The sequence below is a fragment of the Erpetoichthys calabaricus genome, chromosome 15 (genome assembly GCF_900747795.2).
Source record: "Erpetoichthys calabaricus chromosome 15, fErpCal1.3, whole genome shotgun sequence".
NCBI classification, from domain to species: domain Eukaryota; kingdom Metazoa; phylum Chordata; class Cladistia; order Polypteriformes; family Polypteridae; genus Erpetoichthys; species Erpetoichthys calabaricus.
Genome location: NC_041408.2, coordinates 92662925 through 92688438, shown reverse-complemented (window position 1 = coordinate 92688438; position 25514 = coordinate 92662925). Strand labels below are relative to the sequence as shown.

The window sequence follows — 25514 nt, the reverse complement described above, 5'->3', positions numbered from 1 at the left end:
GCTAAGCACTTTTTTTTGCTTTTTATATATTTTTTTTATTTTATGAAGATGAGATCCACATTATTTTGTTTTTACATTTTTATTCGGTTTTAAAGCTTGTTTTCATACTTTCGAGATATTCAGATTTCTGTATAAAATAACTCAGGGCCTGAGTGAAGCATAATGAAGATTGGAGTGCCGAGTGGAGATGTCCACGTGGAGTAATTAGGTGATGGAATATGTTGCCCGTGAATTATATATATAAAAAAATTAGTAATAGAGGTTGGAGTGAAGGAGTCTGTTGCTCCATTGGGCCCTCCGCAGCAGCGTCACGCATCACAGGCAAAAAAAACAAACCTTGGGCGCAGTGGGCCCCCTCCAGCTGTGGGCCCGAAGCGGTCGCTTCGTTCGCTTCACCCTAAGGCCGGCTCTGGCTACCATTAGCAACGTTACGTCGGGCAGGACTAAAACAGACACCGAAAACGAGTAACAAACTCGAGAAACAGCCAGCGTACTACAAAGTGACCGTTTTTAATCATTCAAAATGTATCCCACTGTTAGCCCCCCCCCCCCCCGATATTACAAGGTATAAAATCCTAACAAGGAGGGCTGCATTGCACATCACGTGAGCAGAACCTTTTTATACCAATGGATCAGTCCATCCGTGAGCCCCAGGCTCACTCTGTAAATGGCATTGAGCTGCAAAGAAGGAAAGTCCGCAAGTGGGAGAGCAGGGCTTGGCGAAGACGCCCCCGCCACGGTATGTTCTGCGTGGGCTCTGGCCGCCTCACCGTCTGCAACTTCATTTCTTCTCCTTGGATTTTCCTGTTGCAGCAACTTCCTATCAGCTGACCCGGCCTGCGTATTTGTGTCCGTGGAGAAGGAAGAGTCCACTCTGACGGGTGAGGTTATACCGCTGCCCACCATTCGGTCAGAACTGAAATGTTTCTGTATGTGGACGCTGAGTGGAGGACTCAGGAGGAGGACAAGGTTTCCTCCAACGCGGAGGACCCTAAAAGATAAAAACGGGTTGCTAAGATTAATAATAAGATTACAGATCGTGCTGTCATCTTACAAACCAATAGCACATTGTCGTACCATCTCTCCCTTTGCACCAACCACCTTAATGAACTTAAATGAAGGACAGAACAGGAGACCCTAAATGCAACTTTCTACCCGATTCCAGCAGGTTTGCTAAAAAAAAGAAGCCGCAGAATCCGATCAGAGTGGCCTCAGAGTAGCCGTTGTTTGACTTCTATTGAAGACACCCGCTCTAAAGAGTCATATGAATCATTCCCACGTTCGCCATTTCTAAAACGGATTGAATTTTAATACGAACACAACCAGAAGAGTTTGAGTTACCGTTACACGTACCTCTCCATCTCTTTGAGTACGGTTGGCAGCAGTGTTCTTATGTCCGTCTTGCACTTGAATTTTCTCCCAAAAGGAAGGTCACAAACGATGGCGTCCACACTAGCCGGCTGAAGTGGTATTTCTAGCAAAGACAGCATGTAGTGAGATGTCAAGCAAAATGACCCCCTTTTATTGGCTAACTAGAAAGATGACAATACGCAGGCTTTTGAGGCAACTCAGGCCCCTTCATCAGATGAGATGTAATCCAGTGACGGAACTCCCCGTGTTTACAGATGGTTTATAGAAAAAAAATCCCCCCAACCTTCAAAATATTCCCATTTTTTTTGTGTCACAGCCTTAAATGAAAACACACACAAAGCAAAATTTTTCCAGCTTTACTTACTCAATGCAACCTCTAACATCCAAGTTACAGATATCACAGCTACAGTTCAGAAGAATGATAAAAAATCAAAAACATGACCTACTGAGATTCATAAAGGATCACCCCCAATGTCAATGTCATTTTGTTGACCCACCTTTTGCTTTAATAGACTTTTTTAGACTTCGTGCCAGCAAAGCAGCGGGTCCAGATGGAGTATCGCCACGACTGCTGAAGGCCTGTGCGTTGGAGCTGGGGAGTCCTCTACAGCGCATCTTCAACCTGAGCCTGGAACAGGGGAGAGTCCCGAGGCTTTGGAACACATCTTGCATCACCACAGTCCCAAAGGTATCACGTCCTGGTGAGCTGAACGACTTCCGGCCTGTCGCCCTGACGTCACATGTGATGAAGACCATGGAGTGGCTGCTGCTTCACCACCTGAGGCCACAGCTCCGCCACACCCTCGACCCTCTGCAGTTCGTATACCAGGAGAAGGTGGCAGCGGAGGATGCCATCATCTACATGTTACACCGATCCCTCTCCCACTTGGACAGAGGCAGTGGTGCTGTAAGAATTATGTTTCTGGACTTCTCTAGCGCCTTCAACACCATCCAACCTCTGCTCCTTAGGGACAAGCTGACAGAAATGGGAGTAGATTCATACCTGGTGGCATGGATCGTGGACTATCTTAAAGACAGACCTCAGTATGTGCGTCTCGGGAACTGCAGGTCTGACATTGTGGTCAGCAGCACAGGAGCGCCACAGGGGACTGTACTTTCTCCGGTCCTGTTCAGCCTATATACATCAGACTTCCAATACAACTCGGAGTCCTGCCACGTGCAAAAGTTCGCTGACGACACTGCTATCGTGTGCTGCATCAGGAGTGGGCAGGAGGAGGAGTATAGGAACCTAATCAAGGACTTTGTTAAATGGTGCGACTCAAACCACCTACACCTGAACACCAGCAAAACCAAAGAGCTGGTGGTGGACTTTAGGAGGACCAGACCCCTCATGGACCCCGTGATCATCAGAGGTGACTGTGTGCAGAGGGTGCAGACCTATAAATACCTGGGAGTGCAACTGGATGATAAATTAGACTGGACTGCCAATACTGATGCTCTGTGCAAGAGAACACAGCCGACTATACTTCCTTAGAAGGCTGGCGTCCTTCAACATCTGCAATAAGATACTGCAGATGTTCTATCAGACGGTTGTGGCGAGTGCCCTCTTCTACGCGGTGGTGTGCTGGGGAGGAAGCATTAAGAAGACAGACGCCGCACGCCTGGACAAACTGGTGAGGAAGGCAGGCTCTGTTGTAGGCATGGAGCTGGACAGTTTGACATCTGTGGCAGAGCGACGGGCGCTGAGCAGACTCCTGTCAATCATGGAGAATCCACCGCATCCACTGAACCAGACAGAGGAGCAGCTTCAGCGACAGACTGCTGTCACCGTCCTGCTCTCTGACAGACTGAGGAGATCGTTCCTCCCCCACACTATGCGACTCCAATTCCACCAGGGGGGTAAACATTAACATTATTCAAAGTTATTGTCTGTTATACCTGCATTGTTATCAATCTATTTATTGTTTTTTATCAGTATGCTGCTGCTGGTCTATGTGAATTTCCACTTGGGATTAATAAAGTATCTATCTATCAAATCCTGTAACTCCTTCAAAGTGGCCATTGCCCTCTCGGTAGCCTCTCTTACCAGTTTCCTCCTTGCTCTTCCATTCAGTTTGGAGGGTCCTAGTACTACCAAACACTTTCCACTTCTATATGATGGACTTTACTGAGCTCCTTGGGATTGATAAAGCCTTTGAGATGTTTTTGTCTCCATCTCCTGCCTTATGTCTGTCCACAATTCTATCCCTGAGATCTTTAGAAAGTGGATTGCCACCCATAGTCAGTTGTTTGCTGTCAGTTGCACTACCAAGCAAGGGAATGAATGCTCCAGGAACAGCTTCACTAATCACACTCATTACAATTGATCACCGGTGGAAGGAAGCCACTGACCACAATGGAAATGGTGGACACTGACACCTGATTTGAGTTTAGGATATGGGGTGGGGGTGGGGGTGGGGGGGGGGTTTGGGCTGATCCTTTATTAATCTGTGTTTCTTGTTTTTGACTTTTTATAATTCTTCTGAACTGCAGCTGTGATATTTTTCACCTGGATGTCAGAGATTGCATTGAGTGAGTAAAGCTGGAAAAAATATTGGTTTGTGTGTTTTCATTTAAGGCTGTAAAGCAAAGCGAATGGGACTATTTCAAAGGGGGGGGGGGATTCTTTTCTATACCCACTATATATACTGTAGCACTGGGAAACCTTTAAGTGAGACATCTGAGACGTAAAAAATGAATAGATTCATTTAGCAAGAGAGGAGGACAATGTGTAGTCAGGATCTTCGGATAAGAGAGCCCAGCAAAGACAGCAGAAAGTTTAATTACTGGAAACTACAGTTATGGCCACAAGTTCTGAGAATGACCCAAGTGTTGGTGTTCACAAAGTCTCCTGCTTCAGTGTTTTTAAATGAGTTTATTTAACTTGACTCTATGGAAAACAAAAAGTCATGTATTAGCAGAAGTAGATATAAAACTTAGCACGGTCTTTTATAAGCATTAAACTTAGTGTGAGCTTTAATACAAATCAGGTATGCCAAGCAAATAGTTAAATAAAGCCATAGGCGATACTTCTTTTTTAATCGAGCTCAGAGCGAAATCACCAATATTTAATAAACTAAAAGGCTGGAGAAGGATGATGAATGGACACAGCCCGAGGTCTGAAAAGGGGGAACACCTGCCAGTTGAAAGCCGGCTATGAAATAAGGGAGGTGAGAAAAGATAATGGATGGCAAAACACGAGAAGTATTAGTGGTGTCCAAGAGGACTTGAAAGGGGCCAGCTGGAGTAGGGAGTCAGGACAAGCAGCGAATGAGCTGTTTTGAGTGAGGTCAAAATGATAAGAAATGATTACATAAACTATGATTTTTGGCCTGTTCAGGGCTCAACTCGGTTTGGCTTAATTGGGTTGAGTCCTCGTTATTGATTATTGCAATAAAGTGAATTACTCTGTTTGCCTATCCTTCGACTCCTAGAGCCTTCTTTCAAGGTGAGAACCTCTGCTGCATTTTACACTCCGACAACTCTTCTGTCTGTTTGTTTGTCTCGGTCAAATCTTGCAACTAATTTTAAACCCACAGTGCACAGGTGAGGAATCGTCCGCATCTGTAATTGTTCCCGGGAGATGCTGATTGCCACAGCTGATCCACGTCCCCATGAGGCGGCTAGTAGAGGAGGGAAGAGAAAGAAAGAAACGGAGGTTAAGGAAGAAGGCAGGGAGCAGTGAGGAGAAAGCCGGTGTGTGAGAGAGACAGAGAAGGAGAGCGAGCAGGGTCGTGGCTGTATGCAGCCAGCTGGGAGAGGCGACCCGAGTGGGGTGTTTGGCCAGCACCAGAGGGCCGACAGTAGTGGTCGCTCCTGCTGAGCACTTGTTGGGAGCAGGAGTGACCAGGAGAAGGTTGGCTCACCGCAGCGAAGGCAGCGGGAGTCGGGGACTTGGAATAGAAGCCCCAGTGTGAGCGTCCTGGTTGCTGGGGAGCCCAATTCTCAGTCTGGGTGAGCAGAAGCAGAGCCAGGGATCGGAAAGCCACCAGACCAGATCTGAGAAGAAAGTCAGCTGCAGGTCGGGTGACTCCCCTGTTGCAAAGCCTGATGGGAAAAGCAGGGGAGCCGCCAGGTAAAAAGAAGGCACCAGGCTTTGTTTTTAAAGAGGCTGTTTCCAGCCATTGTTTTAACCTTGTCGTTTTTTTTTTTTTAAAGGATTTTTTTCTATTTGGTTTTAACCTCCACTTTCACCGTTTTTTATGGATTATTTATTTAAGGAATTGATGCACTGCACTATTTATTTGGACACTGTTTTGTTGGTTTTAAAATAAAAGCACTTTGCACTTTTTGCACCATCCCCTTGCTTCGTTGTTATACCTCACTGCCAAGCTCATCGGTGACATTACCGACGGTGTCGGGTTCAGGGCTCCCGCAAGGACGATGGGAGCGTGGAGCGAACCTGCATCGTCACAGGTGGTCTTAGAAAAAAACAAAAAATCAGGCTGCTGTGGCAGAATGAGAGCAGCAACAAGTCCTGATATTCAATAACGGCTTTAATTAACAGCGAGAATTGGCTTCTCATTAAGAAACTGGTTGGAGTGAAATTGGCTGGAGTTTGACATGCCAGTTTAGCTGCTCGTCTCATCATCATCAGTTTAGCTGTCGACTCGTTTCACGTCTCATTTCTGTTTGGCTGCCTTTTAATGATGAAAAGAAGCAATTCAGAGGACTGAATCCTTAAAAACAGGGGGCTATGAAAATGAAGGGAAAAGGAGTTAAATGAGCAGTGAAAACTGATTAGGAAAAGAGTTAGAATGAAAACCTGCAGCCACTGCGGCCCTCCAGGCTCAGAGTTGGACACCCCTGCTCTAGGCTTTGTGTGTGATGGTGTCGGTTCAAAGCAGTGGTATAAATTAGCCTTTAGACACCAGTTTATCACAAAGGATTAATAACATACAGCAGCAAATAACCATAAAGGTAGTCGTGTGGTTTGAATGGGGGAGATCAGTTAGGTGTAAAGTAGCAGTGCCCACCATATACACAAAAGAGTTCCGCCACATGACAGTACCTACCTGTCGCTGATCCTCTGATGAGGTTTATTTTCCCAGAGAGACCTGCAGATTCCACATTTTGATGGGCCATTTTAAGCTGCGATTCACTAATGTCGGTCCCTATGAAAACCGAGTCCTGAAAGTAAAGAAAAGATAAATGTTAAATATATTGCATTTATATGAACTTTAGGGTGGCATGGTGGCGCAGTGGTAGCGCTGCTGCCTCGCAGTTAGGACACCCAAGTTTGCTCCCCAGGTCCTCCCTGCGTGGAGTTTGCATGTTCTCCCCGTGTCTGCGTGGGTTTCCTCCCACAGTCCAAAGACATGCAGGTTAGGTGGATTGGCGATTCAAAATTGGCCCTAGTGTGTGCTTGGTGTGTGAGTGCATCGACAAAGTATTGAGCAAAGGCTGTGAATACTTATGGACATGGGATTTCTCAGTTTTTTTATTTTTAATAAATTTGCAAAAACCTCAAGTAAACTTTTTTCACATTGTCATTATGGGGTGTTGTGAGGCCCTGCAGTGGGCCGATGCCCTGCCCGGGGTTTGTTTCCTGCTCTGTGTTGGCTGTGGTTGGCTCCATCAGACCCCCGTGACCCTGTAGTTAGGATACAGCGGGTTGGATAATGGATGGATGGATGAACTTTACCGGGCAAAGAAGGTGCTCAGCTTTTCTGAATTTCAGCAAGCTTAAAGAATTAAAATGCACTAATGAAATATTTCCTTTGACTCCATTCTTACTGGCTGCACAACATCCTGGCTCAGGACCGTAACACACCGCCGAGGGTAGTGAAGGTGGCACAGGATGTTACGAGCATCCAGCAGCCTTCTGTTACGTCCATACATGACACAGCACACGCTCCCTCGTAAGAATCGATTCAGTATTGTGATCTATTTGTGTATTCCTGTAACGGCACGTTTGATATTTACAGTTAGAAAGTCATTTTATCTTTGCTTAGTTATTTGACTAGATATGCAGTCAGAACTGGGATGCTGCGCAGCCTCATCGGTGGTTCTGCTGCTGTCAGAGTTACATTTACTGTTTTGGGTGTTGTATTGCCGTGGACTCACACCATGAAGCATCTCAAGTGTCCAGATTTGAACTGTGTTGATCTGTCGGTGGTCAGACGCAAACCTGCAGCCACTGGTTTGATGTGAGGGTAGAACCTCATTGTAAACAGTAAAGCAAATGCACACTAAAAATAACCAGATACAGTTGTGCTTGAAAGTTTGTGAACCCTTTAGACTTTTCTGTATTTCTACACAAATATGACCTAAAACATCATCAGATTTTCACTCAAGTCCTAAAAGCAGATAAACAGAAACCAGTTAAACAAATGAGACAAAAATATTATACTTGGTCATTTATTTATTGAGGAAAATGATCGAATATTCCATATTTGTGAGTGGCAAAAGTACTGTATGTGAACCTCTAGGATTAGCAGTTAGTTTGAAGGTGAAATTCGAGTCCAGTGTTTTCAATCAATGGGATGACAATCAGGTGTGAGTGGGCACCCTGTGTTATTTAAAGAACAGGGATCTATCAAAGTCGGCTCTTCTCAGCACATGTTTGTGGAAGTGTATCATGGCATGAACAAAGGAGATTTCTGAGGACCTAACAAAAGGAGTTGTTGATGCTCATCAGGCTGGAAAAAGTTACAAAACCATCTCTATAGAGTTTGGACTCCACCAATCCACAGTCAGACAGATTGTGTACAAATGGAGGAAATTCAAGACCATTGTTACCCTTCCCAGGAGTGGTCGACCAACCAAGATCACTCCAAGAGCAAGGCGTGTAATAGTCGGCGAGGTCACAAAGGGTACCCCAGGGTAACTTCTAAGCAACTGAAGGCCTCTCTCACATTGGCTAATTTTCATGTTCATGAGTCCACCATCAGGAGAACACGGAACAACAATGGTGTGCATGGCAGGGTTGTAAGGAGAAAGCCACTGCTCTCCAAAAAAAACATTGCTGCTCGTCTGCAGTTTGCTAAAGATCACATGGACAAACCAGAAGGCTATTGGAAGAATGTTTTGTGGATGGATGAGACCAAAATAGAACTTTTTGGTTTAAATGAAAAGCGTTATGTTTGGAGAAAGGAAAACACTGCATTCCAGCATAAGAACCTTATCCCATCTGTGAAACATGGTGGTGGTAGATATCATGGTTTGGGCCTGTTTTGCTGCATCTGGGCCAGGACAGCTTGCCTTCATTGATGGAACAATGAATTCTGAATTATATCAGCAAATTCTAAAGGAAAATGTCAGGACATCTGTCCATGAACTGAATCTCAAGAGAAGGTGGGTCATGCAGCAAGACAACGACCCTAAGCACACAAATCGTTCTACCACAGAATGTTTAAAGGAGAATAAAGTTCATGTTTTGGAATGGCCAAGTCAAAGTCCTGACCTTAAACCAATTGTGGAAGGACCTGAAGTGAACAGTTAATGTGAGGAAACCCACCAACATCCCAGAGTTGAAGCTGTTCTGGACAGAGGAATGGGCTCATATTCCTCCAAGCTGGTGTACAGGACTGATCAACAGTTACCGGAAACATTTAGTTGCAGTTATTGCTGCAAAGGGGGGTCACACCAGATACTGAAAGCAAAGGTTCACATACTTTTGCCACTCACAAACATGTAATATTCAATCATTTTCCTCAATAAATAAATGACTAAGTATAATATTTTTGTCTCATTTGTTGAACTGGTTTCTCTTTATCTACTTTTAGGACTTGAGTGAACATTTGATGATGTTTTAGGTCATATTCATGCAGAAATATAGAAAATTCTAAAGGGCTCACAAACTTTCAAGCACAACTTTATGTACAGTGACCTCTGTTACCTAACTGACGTGTTTTCACGTCAAGTCCAAACTGCTTATGTATACAGCAAAGACAACCTGTTTGAGGTGACCTAAATTTGATGAGATCACATATTAATCAGATTACTAGGACAGCATTTTTTCACTTAAGAAATATAACAAAAGTTACATCTCTTTAACATTGCAAGATGCTGAGAAATGAGTTCATACTTTTGTTTTCAGTCGGCTAGATTACTGTAATGCACTCCTCTCAGGACCACCCAAGAAAGACAATCGATTGCAACAAGTGCAAAATGGAGCTGCTAGAATCTTAACTAGGAAAAGAAAACCTGAGCACATCACACCAGTCTTAGCGTCACTGCACTGGTTACCCGTGTCATTTAGAACTGACTTTAAGAAACTGCTGATGGTTTACAAAGCCTTCAATAATCTCGCTCCATCTTATATTTCAGAATGTCATTCACCTTACACTCCAAATCATAACCTAAGATCTTCAAATGAGTGTCTGCTTAGAATCCCAAGAGCTAAACTTCAAAGAAGTGGTGAGGCGGCCTTCTGCTGTTATGCACCAAAAATCTGGAATAGCTGACTGATAGAAACTCGCCAGGCTAATATGGTGGAGCACTTTAAAAAACTGCTAAAAACTCATTACTTTAACATGGCTTTCTCAGAGCTTCATTTTAGTTTAATCCTGACACTCTGGATATGCATTTAATTATCATTATCATTCATTGTGGCTCCATAATCCGTACTAACTCCTACTTTCTCTGCTGTTCTTTTTCTGTTTTTCTGTGGTGCCGATCTGTGCCACCACCACCTGATCAAAGCACCGTGATGTCCTTCCATTGACAGATTAAAGGTCAGAGGTCCACGTGACCATCATCATCAAGTTCTTCCATGTGAAGCCTGAAAACCATGAGCACTGATTGAGATCATTGATGGTAGGTAGAATGCCTAGAGGGGGCTGGGTGGTCTCGTGGCCTTGGAACCCTGCAGATTTTTTTTTTTCTCCAGCCGTCTGGAGTTTTTTTTTTTGTTTTTTCTGTCCTCCCTGGCCATCGGACCTTACTTTTATTCTATGTTAATTATCCATCCATTCATTATCCAACCCACTACATCCTAACTACAGGGTTAAGGGGGTCTACTGGAGCCAATCCCAGCCAACACAGGGAGCAAGGCAGGAAATAAACCCCAGGCAGGGCATCGGCCCACCGCAGGGCACACACTCACACACCAAGCACACACTAGGGCAAATTTTGAATCGCCAATCCACCTAACCTGAATGTCTTTGGACTGTGGGAGGAAACCCATGTAGACACGGAGAGAACATGCAAACTCCACGCAGGGAGGACCCGGGAAGCGAACCCAGGTCTCCTAACTACGAGGCAGCAGCGCTACCCATTGCGCCACTGTGCCGTCCTTTTATGTTAATTAGTATTACCTAATTTTATTTTTATATTTTGTCTTTTTTTCTCTTTCTTCATCATGTAAAGCACTTTGAACTCCACCATTTGTATGAAAATATGCTCTAGAAATAAACGCTGTTGTCATTGTCTTCATACGTGCCCTACAGTTTATACATTTTACCAAATTCCAAAATGCATGTGGATTCTTTTCTTCTCCCATTATTAACGCAGCAAGAACGACTCTAAAGCGGTGGTCAGCACACGGACTCACCACAGTCGCAGCCCCACCGCCGCCAGCTGAAAGGATTTGCTCTTGTAGTACTTGTGAAAGTTGACACATACAGACAGCTCTCCAGCACTGGCGTTCAGAACTGCAACTGTCATTTCAAGGAGTGCAGAAACTACACAGGAGGAAAAGTGACAACTGCACCGCTGCTTGTGAATGAGGCAAAATCTGTGAGGCATCAACGTCCATGTCAGTGCTACAAAGTAAAGAAACCTCACATTCACCTACAGTTCCTAATGAGAACAGCATAACCCTTCTTTTATTATACTGTGGTCAGTTATAGAGGTTGGGAGCCTGTGCTGATAAGTACAATACAATACAGTTTATTTTTGTATAGCCCAAAATCACACAAGAAGTGCCGCAATGGGCTTTAACAGGCCCTGCCTCTTGACAGCCCCCCAGCCTCGACTCTCTAAGAAGACGAGGAAAACTCCCCAAAAAAATGGAAGAAACCTCGGGAAAGGCAGTTCAAAGAGAGACCCCTTTCCAGGTAGGTTGGGGCATGGAGTGGGGGTCAAAACAATACAATACAATACACAGAACAGAACAAATCCTCAATACAGTATAAAAAATAACAGTAGATGATATCCCATAATACGATTGGGATTTGTTTAGAGTCCTGGAGACATCAGCCATCAAGCTGCCTCCCCCATTTGGCCATTCCACAGCTGAAACAGCGCTGCGCCAGCCAATCCAATGAAAGGACCCCTCTACCCCATGATTCCTGTAATCCTCCATCAGGGATGATTTCACCTTAGGCAGGCAAAACAACTTGGCAGTGGCACCAAGTGCCACATTTGATACCGAGAAGAGAAACAGAATAGGTGAGGGTTATTAACAAATTCTAACTCTCGTGTTACTTATGTTTTAGTGCTAATGACTAACAACAGAGATGCAGTCTGTACAGCTAATCAGCAGCTCTAGTCAGGGTGTGCTAAACTGAAGTGGTGAGATTTGAAAACTGAGACCAAAGGGGCATCTCTTATAGTAGCAGGCAGACCATTCCACAGTTTAGGGGCCCTGTAACTAAAAGCTCAACCTCCCACCGTTATTTTATTAATCCTTGGAATCCTAAGCTGACCGGCATCATGAGATCTTAATGTGCACTTAGGTTTGTAAGTCATGATAAGTTCAGATAAGTAAGCTGGACCTCGGCCATTTAAGGCTTTATATGTTAAAAGGAGGACTTTGAAATCTGCCCTAAACTTAACCGGGAGCCAGTGTAAGGATTTAAGAACTGGAGTGATATGTTCGTATTTTCTTGCTCTTGTAATAATTCTTGCAGCAGCATTTTGGATTAACTGGAGGCTGTATAAAGAACAGTTTGAACATCCAGTGAACACCGCATTGCAGTAGTCAATCCTACTAGAAATAAATGCAGGAATTAATTTCTCAGAATCCTGTTTATTTAGAAAGTGCACTGCTGTACCCATCACACGATGAACCACCTGGATTATTTAGTGTTCCCTAATTCTATTTTCTTATTTATTTTGTCTTTTTTCTCTTTCTTCATTATGTAAAGCACTTGAAGCTCCATCATTTGTATGAAAAATGCTCTAGAAATAAATGTTGTTGTTGTAACAGTGTCCTGGATTCCTGCAGGGCATCTTGGGACTTGGGAGTTCGGTTGCTCAGCCCTGTTGGGTACCATAGGTGCCCACCCCTCAGCCGGCTGCGTGTTTCTCGGATTCGCGGAAATAAATTTGGTACTACAAGCGAACTGTGATACGTAGCGAAATGAGAGAAGTCACAAAATCAACCAGAATCCATTCATCCATCCATCCATTTTCCAACCCGCTGAATCTGAACACAGGGTCACGGAGGTCTGCTGGAGCCAATCCCAGCCAACACAGGGCACAAGGCAGGAACCAATCCCGGGCAGGATGCCAACCCACCGCAGATCAACCAGAATGTTCAAGCAAATTCTAGAAAAAAACCCGACCTAAATGCGTTTAGTTCTCTCGTGAAAAGTGGACAGACAGAGACAGACGTTGGATTTTAAATATATATATAGAGAGAGATAAGTACTACTGAATGTCAGCTCGGGACCATTGGACTCTTTGTCTGCCCGTGATCTTCAAGGAGCAGACGAGACTTTGATAGTATGGGGTTTATCAGCCTGAACTTCACATGTCCACTGCTCACACATTAACACTGCCCTCCTAGCCTCAGACTCTGATCCCGGTGGACATGGTAGAGTATGGTGCACTTAGGATGAGAACTGGCACCTCCAGATCTAAGATCATGGTTCTGTCTTAGGAAAAGATTGACTTGTTGTTGTCAGTTATAGGGACAGGAGCTGCCCCAACTGGATGAACTCAGGAATATCAGGATCTTATTACTGAGTGAAGGGTTGAGATGATCATGAAATTGACTTGTGAGCTGATGCAGCAGGAGTTTTACAGGTGGAGTACTGAACACTAGTAATGAAGAAGGAAGCTAAGACTTGGGACAAAGCTTTGGATTTACCCATCAGTCTACACCTCCGTTCTCTCCTGCGGTCATGGGCTCTGGGTAGTGACTGAAGAAAATGATCATGAGCACAAGTATCCAAAATGAGGTTGGGCTCACAGTCCTTGACAGGGTGAGCAGCTACGACATATGGGAGGACCTCTGAGTTGTGAGGCTGCTGCTTCTCAGGATCAAAAGACATCAGCCGAAGTGGTTTGGGCATTCAATGTAGATAAGATGCCCCTAGAATGCCACTTTGAGAGGGGTACATGGAATGGCACAGTGGGAGCAGATGTAGGACCGGCTGTTCACATTATATCTTTCAACTAGACTGTCAGTGTCTAGGAACTTCCAAGGTAGAGTTGGAAAAAGATGTTAAGAACAGGGTGGTCTGCTATGTTCACCTGAGCACGTAGCCACCCCTATGGCGTAGCTAGGGGCGAGCGGAAGGGGCGGTCCACCCCAGGTGGCATTATTGGCCTAAAAGCTCAGTACAATTCGTGTGTAAGCAGCAAGGTTCGGAAAAATATCACTCATGAATGGAAAAAAGTCAAATTCTCTGATTTTTATCCACAAATGCTTCAAAAATAATTTTCAGACCGTCCTTCTGTGATGGCATCAGACACAGCAGTTGAACTTTATGAGGCAATAACACAAATAAACAGAAACATGACACCGATAAGAATTTCTAGGAAGTTAAACAACTAATTTACAATTTATAATTTCGTTTCGTTATCAATCCGAATGTGTTCAAACATCCCCACCTATCACTTGTACACTACACTGCTTCTGGTTTTCACAGTGTAACTATATTAAACTAATTATTAGTACATGGCTCATCAGTGCGTCTATACTATATTCTTGTCTAGTTGATGCTTATAAATGATTATATGTGAAAAATTATTGCTGTTTCTCTATACAGTATATGAATAAATCTGTGCAAAATTTATCTTCATTTTTCTCTATACATCATTTGAATTTTCTGTCTAAATAGGTTAACATATTCAGATATGTTGGAGGGCCGAGTGGCACGGACTTGAGCTACGCCACTGAGCCACCCTGACCCTCATCTGGACAGGCAAAGAGAAAGTGAAGGAACCTCACATTCTAAAGTGCTGCCCCGTTACTTCCTCTGTTTATTTAATAGTTCTGAGCTGGGACATGTTTCACACGGTTTGAATAATCTCTTTATGGCACACTTGTTTATTCCTCGGATGAAATCAGAAAAAGAGAAAATATATCAATGTAATATTTTCCCTATTAATAACAGAATAAAACATTTTTCTAACTTCCCATCAGCAAAAACGGCTGAAGCTGTAAAGAGTGTATGAGAAGCAGTAGCCAAGTCACTTTGAGGCTGAGAATGCATATTATTAGATATTACAGATAAACAAATAAATAACAACTCTGCCTTCATCCATCCATTACATAACCGGTTTAATGTGATCCATGGCTGCAAGGCAAATTAATGCACTGAGACTTGATGTAAAATATCCATTTATAACCAGAATAAGAAATCTTTACTAAAGGGTAAATCTGAATATATACTACCTGACGCTCCTCTGCAGCCTCTAGCAAAATTGTGCCAACTCCACACATTGGATCAAGAAGAACAGAACCAGCCTAATTGAACAAGAACAGCAAAAAGAGCATATTAATAATAGCTTGGAAAATATGAAAAACGAACAAAAAATTAAATCTTAATGACACGGTCTACAATTTTACTTAAAGAAAAACAACATTGTAAGATGTCAAATGCACACCTTGTTATGAGTGAGGATGAAGAACGTAACAAAAAGGGGGATCCGAGGGCTCCAAAATAACCCACAAAAGTAGGCTAGCCTACCCAGAACAGGCTCACCCTAAGCCAGCTTGACCTGGCAACTCCACAGGCAGGCTTTGGGCCTGTCCAGGCCCCACAAAGTGAGAGCAGGCATTTAAAGTTGTCAGAGTCTCAGGAATCTCAAAAATTGAGAACCCTAAAAGTCTGGCATCTGTACAGAACAGTCCCACAAGAACCTTTATTTAAAAGAAAAAAACACAAAACAGATAAATACAAGAAAATGTTCCCTAAAGGGCAATTCTAAAGCAAACAAGTATTAATAAATTATTCAGAAATCAAAATCCAAAGACAAAAGCAAAAAGAACAAAACAGTAAAAGCAAATAAATGACAACACTCCTAAAACATTCTAAAAACTCGATGACCCGCTAAGGGACTTGCGATTCCTTTCAATTATGTGGTAATGTCATACAATACACTAAGCTAGGTGACGTTTCCTATTGGTTTTATTATTTTTGTCTCAAGCCTACTCACGCATCTTCTGCTGCTTTGTATTTAACAGGCCGACTGTGACAGTGCGGGTTGGCTCCATACTCCCACTTCAGTTTAGGAGTCTCCTGATCCCACCCCCGTCGATAACGTAACCTGCGGCTGGGACTCGGCAACTGAAGACGCACACACAGTCAACAAGGGATGGGACAAGTGCTTTTATTAAAAACAGAGACTACAGCAAAAGTGTCCAAGCTAGTACAGTCCCATTCAGAGATTTAATGAATAAATAATCCATATAAAGTGAGTTGTGGAGGTTAAAATAGTCCTTCATAAATAAACATCCAAAAAACAAGGTTAAAAAAAATCAACACAGATGTTCTCCTTTATAAACCACTGAGCCTTGGTGCCTCTTTAAAAATCTGATGACTCCCCGGCTTGCCCTATTTGGATCTTCCAGATTGAGGAGACGTCCACCAGCAGGCGCAGACACCCTCCTTCTCTGGCCTGGGCCCTCATTTGTCCCTCATGGGGCTCCCAATCTGGACGTCTCTCCGCCTGCCTCTCCATCCTTCCTACCACTAGATGGGTAACCTGCGGAGTCTTCTCTAATCTGGGTTCCCAGAGTGCAGCCATGAGGCGCCAACTCCAGACCTTGCTCTATCCTCCCACCGCTGCTGATTCCTGGTTCCTCCTGGCGAAAGCATGATAAGAGCTCCACTGTCACTCCTGCTACCAGACATCGCTCAACAGGAGTGACCCAGCCCCATCACGTGCTGATCAGTTCACTCCTCCTTAGTCCTTGTCTTGTCAACTGGCCGTTTAAATGCAAATGGAAACCCATTCAGCTTCTTGTATTTTTAGATGGGTATTAGAATAAACATTTGATAACCCTTGCCCTCTGTGTGCCCTTAGTGCTCATCATACGCCTTCCCTCAGCATCCAAATGTGTCTCAACCTCTCTTGCCCTGCACTTCGATCGCGTTCCCATAAAGACTGCTTTTTGGTCTTGAAATTTCGAGGAGTCTTGCTTGACTCCTGTGCACTTTTAGACAGGCCCCCATTACCTGCTATGTAAACATCACTTGTATTCTTGTGGATATTGCCCCTGTTTGAAGGTGACTTTGGTTGTGCTTGGTTAGCAATTAGCGACCCAGCATCGCTTGGTAAGTTATTGGCTTTGCTTTTATTGAAATGCTCCATTTTAGTAAAAAGTAAAAGAGGAAATGGACACAATCATGAACTTAACGCTGCAACCCTAAAGTATTCTGCCACCAAAGCCAAACGGACCAATCAGATAACTCAGAGGGACCAGACACACACACACACACACACACACACACACACACACACACACACACACACACACACACACACATTCACAGACAGTAGTGTTTCATTATACACTGTAGTAAACTACCTGTCCCCTGTGGCTGATCGTGTTCAGCTCTGACAGGAGAGCGTCCCACACATGGGGAGAAAAGCACATGGCTGTGATATCTCTGCCAATCAGCAGTTACCCTCTAAAATACACGGAGCTCTGATCTCTCTCTCAAAAATGTCACATGTTACTCCTTAACAACCTGTAGATGATAATGTCTGCTGAACAAACAGGCATCGCTAGCTAAGCGGAGGCAAGGTGCACTTCAACACATGGCGAGAGGTACAGCGACTTGAATGGAGGCTGGCACATGAGTGAGGATGGCCTGCCCTGTCTCTCTCAGATTCACATAAATAAATCAGTGCTGCAACCAAACTCTGATACTCAGCGTGATGAGAGAAGTCACAAAATCAACTGGAATGATTAAGCAAATTCTAAAAAAAAACAAAAAAAACGATCTAAATCCGTTAAGTAGTTCTCTCATGAAAAGAAGACAGACATACAGACAGACAAACACAGTCTTGACGTTTTGGATTATATATATATATAATATATACACATACACATACTAGGGGGTTCCCCCCTGCTCACTTCGCTCGCCAACCCCCCTGGCTTGTGCTACGCGCCAGCCACTTTACATCTCTGCCACTACGCGTTGTGAAGAGGGGGGCTGAACACACCCCAAGCAGACGCGGTTGATCCTCCGAAACCCCCTCTTAAACAGTGATACAATGGGAGACAAAGTTGTAATTTTATCATTCCTCTTTGCTCGATCAGTTGCTGGCTTGCTGCTACTGTCGTGCTGCGTGATCTGCATCTTGTATGGCTCTTCGAACTTTTAAAAGCCTGTACAGCAGCTGTCCTACTCTTTGTCTTTTATTTCTGGCCCGGGGGCATGGTTAAATCTTTTGGCACAAAGTCTCGTCTCGCGGGACGTGAGTTCTTGATATTTTAGTTTATAATTTAAAAACGGAATAAGAATCTGAAAACCTAACAACATCACATTAAAATTTGATAAATTCTGAAAAGAATGATACTAAACATATACTTGTAGGTTTTAAAATAAGCACGATTTAAAGCTTGACAAAAAATGTGACATTAAAACATCACATAAAATTGTTGCACTTTTAGGCTTAGGATTTTATATATATGTAAATCTATATGTATAGATAGATAGATATGAAAGGCAAAATACGATAGATAGATAGATAGATAGATAGATAGATAGATAGATAGATAGATAGATAGATAGATAGATAGATAGAGATGAAAGGCACTATAAGATAGATAGATAGATAGATAGATAGATAGATAGATAGATAGATAGATAGATAGATAGATAGATAGATAGATAGATAGATAGAAAGGCACAATACGATAGATAGATAGATACATAGATAGATAGATATGAAAGGCACTATATGATAGATAGATAGATAGATAGATAGATAGATAGATAGATAGATAGATAGATAGATAGATAGAGTGAAAGGCACAATACTATAGATAGATAGATAGATAGATAGATAGATAGATAGATAGATAGATAGAGATGAAAGGCACTATAAGATAGATAGATAGATAGATAGAGTGAAAGGCACAATACGATAGATAGATAGATAGATAGATAGATAGATAGATAGATAGATAGATAGATAGATAGATAGATAGAGATGAAAGGCACTATAAGATAGATAGATAGATAGATAGATAGATAGATAGATAAAAGGCACTATATGATAGATAGATAGATAGATAGATAGATAGATAGATAGATAGATAGATAGATAGATAGATAGATAGATAGATAGATAGATAGATAGAGATGAAAGGCACTATAAGATAGATAGATAGATAGATAGATAGAGTGAAAGGCACAATACGATAGATAGATAGATAGATAGATAGATAGATAGATAGATAGATAGATAGATAGATATAGATGAAAGGCACTATAAGATAGATAGATAGATAGATAGATAGATAGATAGATAGATAGATAGATAGATAGATAAAAGGCACTATATGATAGATAGATAGATAGATAGATAGATAGATAGATAGATAGATAGATAGATAGATAGATAGATAGATAGATAGATAGATAGATAGATAGATAATGCTGAGGCGGTGAGCAGTTTTCAAAGCCATATTTTTCAGTTTTGTATTTTTTAGTGAAGTTTTCAAATGCCCAATGAAAAGGAAAACATGTTTAGTTTAACACACACATACACAGAGAAAAATCCAATTGAAATGTATTGCAGCACAGAAAATTGTGGGGGAGATGTTTTGTACACCCACTTTATGTAGAATAATTATTTCTCTAATGGCGAGCATGTGATGAGATCATTAAAATGACTAACTTTATACTATACAAAAAGGCTAAGAAATATAAAAAAATGCTAGAAACAGGCTGAGAAACAAGTTTTCATTGTTATTACCTTGATATCAGCAAGAAACGCCATAGTCCATGCAATTGTGGGCCTCAGTCCTGCGGTTTTGATGTATGATCTTTGAGCTAAAGGCAGCCTGAAAACCAAACAAACAACTGCTAAAGTTTCTTTCCTCACCATCTCTTTGCTGATAGTAAAGACATTCGACTCGTCACCCCTGTATGTTCAGACTGCGCTGACAAGTACAAAACTCGATTAATCAGTCAGCTCAAGCCCAGTTGGACCCCTGAAGTGTGGCTCATTACTACACGTCAATAAATGCATTGCTAAAAATTCTAATAAATATCACAAAGTCCTTAGGACAGCTTGGAGCTACAGAAGCTGCTGCTGGTGCCTCACATCTCCAAACACCTGGGTCACTGCATGGATTTTTTTTTTCTGGGGGCTTCCTTATCAAATGCAAGACGTGTATATTTGAACAACTGGAAACAGCATAGTGTGACACGTTTAGATGTTCCAGTTGTTCAAATTTAGATAAGGATGCCACCCCCGGATGTATTGAGTGTAAATGTCACATAATGGACTGTCGAGATGTGATTCATATTTTGACCCCAAAGCTGTTGAAACAGGTCTAAGTTCCCCACCTGGAAAAAGCACACTCAGAAAATGAATGTGTATCACAGTTTTATAGAAAACAGAGACCCTTGTTCACAGATATAATTTTAAAAGGCCACTCAATAATAAGATATGGTGTTGTGTTGAGTTGAGTTTTTGACTCATGCTAGGCCTGTGTCAGGAAAAGCTACGACTTATACAAGATGTCCAGTGGATAATCAGCTATCATGGAGCCACTCTCATTCAGTTTCCACTGAGTGGTTGGGGGGGTTCTTGATGGAATACGTTTGGGCTGGCACAGGTTTTCCTTCTGCCACCTTGCAGTTTTAGGGACCTGGGGGTCACTTGCCAACCCTGTCATCAACTAAGTGGAGTTCCTCTCCATGTGCACATCAGTTTTCTTGAGACAGTCTGGTCCGCCAAAGATGAGCATGTAATATACCTTGGAAGTGCTAAAACGGTCAAGTGGGGAATTCAAAAGATGCTGTGAGCAGGTGTAAGTATGGCCTGCGATCGATTGGTGGCCTGTCAAGAGTTATACAACATTTGGCAGCCCCCTTCACTCAAGGAACCTTACAAGATTATTATCCATTGTTAAAACTGGCACACTGGCAACCTGGGGGACTTGTTCAGGGTCACAGTCATTGTGATTTAGTGTCCCATCCCACATAGTGTGCCTCGAATGCCAGGTTGCTGAGTGAAAACAACATCACATTTTTAAAAACTGGAGAGATGAACGGCAATTTTTAGTTTTAATAGGCATCTGAAATACGGTATTTGCACGGTAAGATGGTCAGTTAGAAGAAAAAGTGTAAACATTAAGAATGTTAATGATGTTAAATGTTGATAAATGTTCACCACATTACTAGTAGGAAAACAAAAACTGTTTAATTACCTGAAAACTGGAATTCCAACAACCCAGTAGACGTCACTGAGATGGACATTTATCTTAATGGAAAAAGGAAAATGGAAAGACATCAGATTACCAGAATTTGCTAGAATGCTAGAATTTAATTGAAGTCAAGCAATGAAGGCAATACTGTATTTACAACAGACTGCAGAGAGATGGGCAGATAGTACTTTACTTATCCCAAGGGGAAATTAAACAATAAAGCATTATGATAGACCAGCTATGTTATATGGGCTGGAGATGGTGGCACTGAGCAGAAAGCAGGAGACAGAGCTGGATGGCAGAGTTAAAGATGCTAAGATTTGCATTGGGCGTGATGAGGATGGACAGGATTAGAAACAAGGACATTAGAGGGTCAGCTTAAGTTGGACAAAGTCAGAGAGAGGTGAGATTGCGTTGGTTTGGACATGTGCAGAGGTGAGATGCTGGGGATATTGGGAGAAGGGTGCTAAGGATAAAGCTGCCAGGTAAGAGGAGAAGAGGAAGGTGTAACAGAAGGTTTATGGATGTGGTGAGAGAGGACATGAAGGTGATGGGTGTAACAAAACAAGATGATGAGGACAGGAAGATATGGAACAAGATGATCCACTGTGGCAACCCCTAACGGGAGCGGCCGAAAAAAGAAGAAGAAGATAGAACATAAATTATGAGAAAGTATTTTATTGTACGTAACTAGTGGTTACAAGAGCTTAAACATCTAGGCTCTACTTTTACGGCTTTGTCGACATCCTCTATCAATCAGTTGTTAGGTATGCTTATGATAAGCACCTACTGTGGTTGCCATGTCTGTCTGTCTGTCTCTGTGCATGAAGCAACTCGGCTCCCGGTGAGGTGATTTTGTTGAAATTTAGCACACTTGTTCTTCAAGAAAATGTGTGAAGAAATTTTCATTGTGATATCTCAAAAATGACGTGCTATACAAAGTTGAAAAATTTCAAATTCTCCAATTGGAGAAAAAAAAGAGGAAAGTCTCAGCAACTTCAATTATAGATTTATTGACTGCTTCAAATTTACCTTGAGAGATGTCACTTTAACTTGTGTTTCGTATAAATTTTCCACTTTTACTTGTCCGACCACACTGCAAGTAGGTCCTCCAAGTTGCAGGGACAATTTGGAGGTTGGTGGCAGGATTGTCACTCTAGTCACTGTAAAAAACCTCTCACTCTTCAGTGTGGTGCTGAGTTGTCACCTGTTGCACGGCTGCACTCGGACCTCAATCCGGGGGATTTGCTGTGTGGTGGGTGCGGCGACGTGCGCTCTCAACCGCTCTCCTCTCTTTCTCTCTCTTATCCAATAGATGGATTATCTGGATAGATGGTCCTGATGGTAAAACAGACCCCCCATACTAGTTAGTTAAATGCTGGGAGAGGCCTTCATTCCTTTCATCTCACCTCCTAATTATGACTTCATATTTACAATACTGTAGTGTAGTGTAGTGGGTGTGTGGCGCTCCCAATATCTATGCAAAAGGACGAAGGTCCAAGTCTTTAGAGTCCTGGTGCTTCCTGTCTTGCTATATGGTTGCGAGATATGGACGCTATCCAGTGACCAGAGATGAAGACTGGACTCCTTTGGTACTGTGTCTCTCCAGAAAATCCTTGGGTATCGCTGGTTTGACTTTATGTTGCTCATGGAGTCCCGAATGAGGCACATGACCTGCATTGTGATGGAGCGTCAGTTACGGCACTACAGTCATGTGGCACGTTTCCCAGAGGGTGATCCTCATTGTTGGGGATCCGAGTGGCTGGACCAGGCCAAGGGGTCGCCCACGTAACACCTGGCTGTGGCAGATAGAGGGTCATTTCTGGAGGGTGGGACTGGTGTCTGCCTGGGGGGTTGCAAACCAGGATCCCGAGTTGTTTTGTCGTGTGGTGGGTGCCCCTAACGCGCTGTACCAGTGCATGCTCCCCAACTTGACTTGACTTGACGTGGCCAAAAGTTTTGGCAGTGACACAAATGATGGGTTTTGCAAACTTTGCTGCCTCAGCATTTTCAGTTTATTTCTATGGTATACTGAAGAACAATCAAAAATAGTTTTAAGTTTCAAAGGCTTTTATTGGCAAATGCATCAAATTTATGTAAAGAGTCAATATTTACAGCATTGACCCTTCTTCTTCATAAGTTCTACAATTCACTCTGGCATGCTGGATATCAGCTTCTGGGCCAAATCCTGGTTGATGCTGATCCATTCTTGCCTTTTTAGTGCTTGGAGTTGATCACAATTTGTGGACTTCTGCTTGTCCACCCCCTGTTTATCAATTGACCACAGGTTCTCAATGGGATTAAGATCTGGGGACTTTCCTGGTCATGTGTCCAAACTTTCAATGTTATGATTTCAGAGACACTTCATTATCACTTTTGCCTTATGACCTGGTGCTCCATCATACTGGAAAATACACAGATCATCACCAGATTGTGCCTGGATTGTTGAGAGAAGTTGCTCTTGGAGGACATTTTGCTGCCATTCTTTATTTATGGTAGTGTTCTTGGACAGAACTGTGAGTGGGCTCACTCCCTTGGATGAGAAGCAACCCCACACATGGATTGTATCAAGATACTTCACCGTTGACAGGATACAGAACTCATAGTAGCGTTCAGATTTTCTTTCTCCTGACAATCAATTTTCCAGATATCCCAAACAGTCGGAAGGAGGATTCAGCCGAAAAAATAACTCTGCACCAGTTCTGCTGTCCAATCCTTGTACTTCTTGCAAATTTTCAGTCTATCCTTGATTTTTTCTTGGAAAGAAGTGGCTTCTTTGAAGCCCTTCTTGACAGAAGACTGTTGTACAAAAGTCTTCGCCTCACTGTGCGTGCAGAAGCATGCAACCCCAACCTGCTATCAAAACTGAGCAAGCTCTGCGCTGGTGGCAACACGATTCTGTAGCTAAGGGGGCAGTCCTGGCATTTACTGGACACTTTGAGTTGATCATTTTGTGCCAGGGTGAAAAGAAGTGAAAATGGGTTTGTGTGATAAAGTTAACTTTTTATTAGAACATTAGAACACTCTAGACGAGAACAGGCCAGTTTTGAAAGTCCCCAACGTCTTACTGTCTACCACACTACTTGGTAGCTAATAAAGCTCTTTGCAATGAATTAATATGCATCTGACCACTCTGGACAATCATATAAAAACTATGGGAACTGCCACCACAAAAACTGTAGCTGCAAATTTTGCAGAACACAACATTTGTGTCACTGCCAAAACTTTTGGCCACTACTGTATATGCAGTTCCCTCATGAAAACATAATGAAATAGAAAGGACTACCTCGCTACAGTTAAGACAGACACTAAAAACGGCCTTTTTATATTAATTGTTTATATCCTGTCTGGATTGAGGGCATTGGAAAAAGGATGAACGGGTGTAGTTGTGGCACGCAGTGGGCCATGTTCTCACCTCTCACTTTCATCTTTTTGCATATTTTTTTCATAACATACAGTGCATCTAGAAAGTATTCACAGCGCTTCTTCACTTTTTCCACATTTTGTTATGTTACAACCTTATTCCAAAGTGGATTAAATTCATTTTTTTCCTCAGAATTCTACACACAACACCCCATAATGACAACGTGAAAAAAGTTTACTTGAGGTTTTTGCAAATTTATTAAAAATAAAAACATTGAGAAAGCACATGTACATAAGTATTCACAGCCTTTGCCACGAAGCTCAAAATTGAGCTCAGGTGCATCCTGTTTCCCCTGATCATCCTTGAGATGTTTCTGCAGCTTCATTGGAGTCCACCTGTGGTAAATTCAGTTGACTGGACCTGATTTGGAAAGGCACACACCTGTCTATAGAAGGTCCCACAGTTCATGTCAGAGCACAAACCAAGCATGAAGTCAAAGGAATTGTCTGTAGACCTCCGAGACAGGATTGTCTCGAGGCACAAATCTGGGGAAGGTTACAGAATAATTTCTGCTGCTTTGAAGGTCCCAATGAGCACAGTGACCTCCATCATCCATAAGTGGAAGAAGTTCGAAACCACCAGGACTCTTCCTAGAGCTGGCCAGCCATCTAAACTGAGCGATCGGGGGAGAAGGGCCTTAGTCAGGTAGGTGACCAAGAACCCGATGGTCACTCTGTCAGAGCTCCAGAGGTCCCCTGTGGAGAGAGGAGAACCTTCCAGAAGGACAACCATCTCTGCAGCAATCCACTAATCAGGCCTGTATGGTAGAGTGGCCAGACGGAAGCCACTCCTTAGTAAAAGGCACATGGCAGCCCACCTGGAGTTTGTCAAAAGGCACCTGAAGGACTCTCAGACCATGAGAAAGAAAATTCTCTGGTCTGATGAGACAAAGATTGAACTCTTTGGTGTGAATGCCAGGCGTCACGTTTGGAGGAAACCTGGCACCGCTCATCACCAGGCCAATACCATCCCTACAGTGAAGCCCAGACTTGAATCCGATTGAACATCTCTGGAGAGATCTTAAAATGGCTGTGCACCGACGCTTCCCATCCAACCTGATGGAGCTTGAGAGGTGCTGCAAAGAGGAATGGGCCAAACTGGCCAAGGATAGGTGTGCCAAGCTTGTGGCATCATATTCAACAAGACTTGAGGCTGTAATTGCTGCCAAAAGTGCATCAACAAAGTATTGAGCAAAGGCTGTGAATA

General features: G+C 42.9%; 1 protein-coding gene across 2 annotated transcripts in view; it reads right to left on the bottom strand.

Moving 5' to 3' along the window:
* Positions 1-491: 491 nt before the first annotated feature.
* Positions 492-25514, bottom strand: part of thumpd2 (THUMP domain containing 2) — a 41809-nt gene continuing 16786 nt past the window's right edge. The window contains exons 5-10 of one of the 2 annotated variants that reach the window (XM_028820387.2): positions 20888-20940; positions 19426-19513; positions 14885-14956; positions 6387-6501; positions 1354-1474; positions 492-991 (exon numbers count right to left, since the gene is read on the bottom strand). In XM_028820387.2, the coding sequence (XP_028676220.2) occupies positions 601-991; positions 1354-1474; positions 6387-6501; positions 14885-14956; positions 19426-19513; positions 20888-20940 (840 nt within the window). In that variant the 3' untranslated portion in view covers positions 492-600. The remainder of the gene's footprint in view (positions 992-1353; positions 1475-6386; positions 6502-14884; positions 14957-19425; positions 19514-20887; positions 20941-25514) is intronic. The other variant, XM_051919151.1, reaches the window with a different exon arrangement.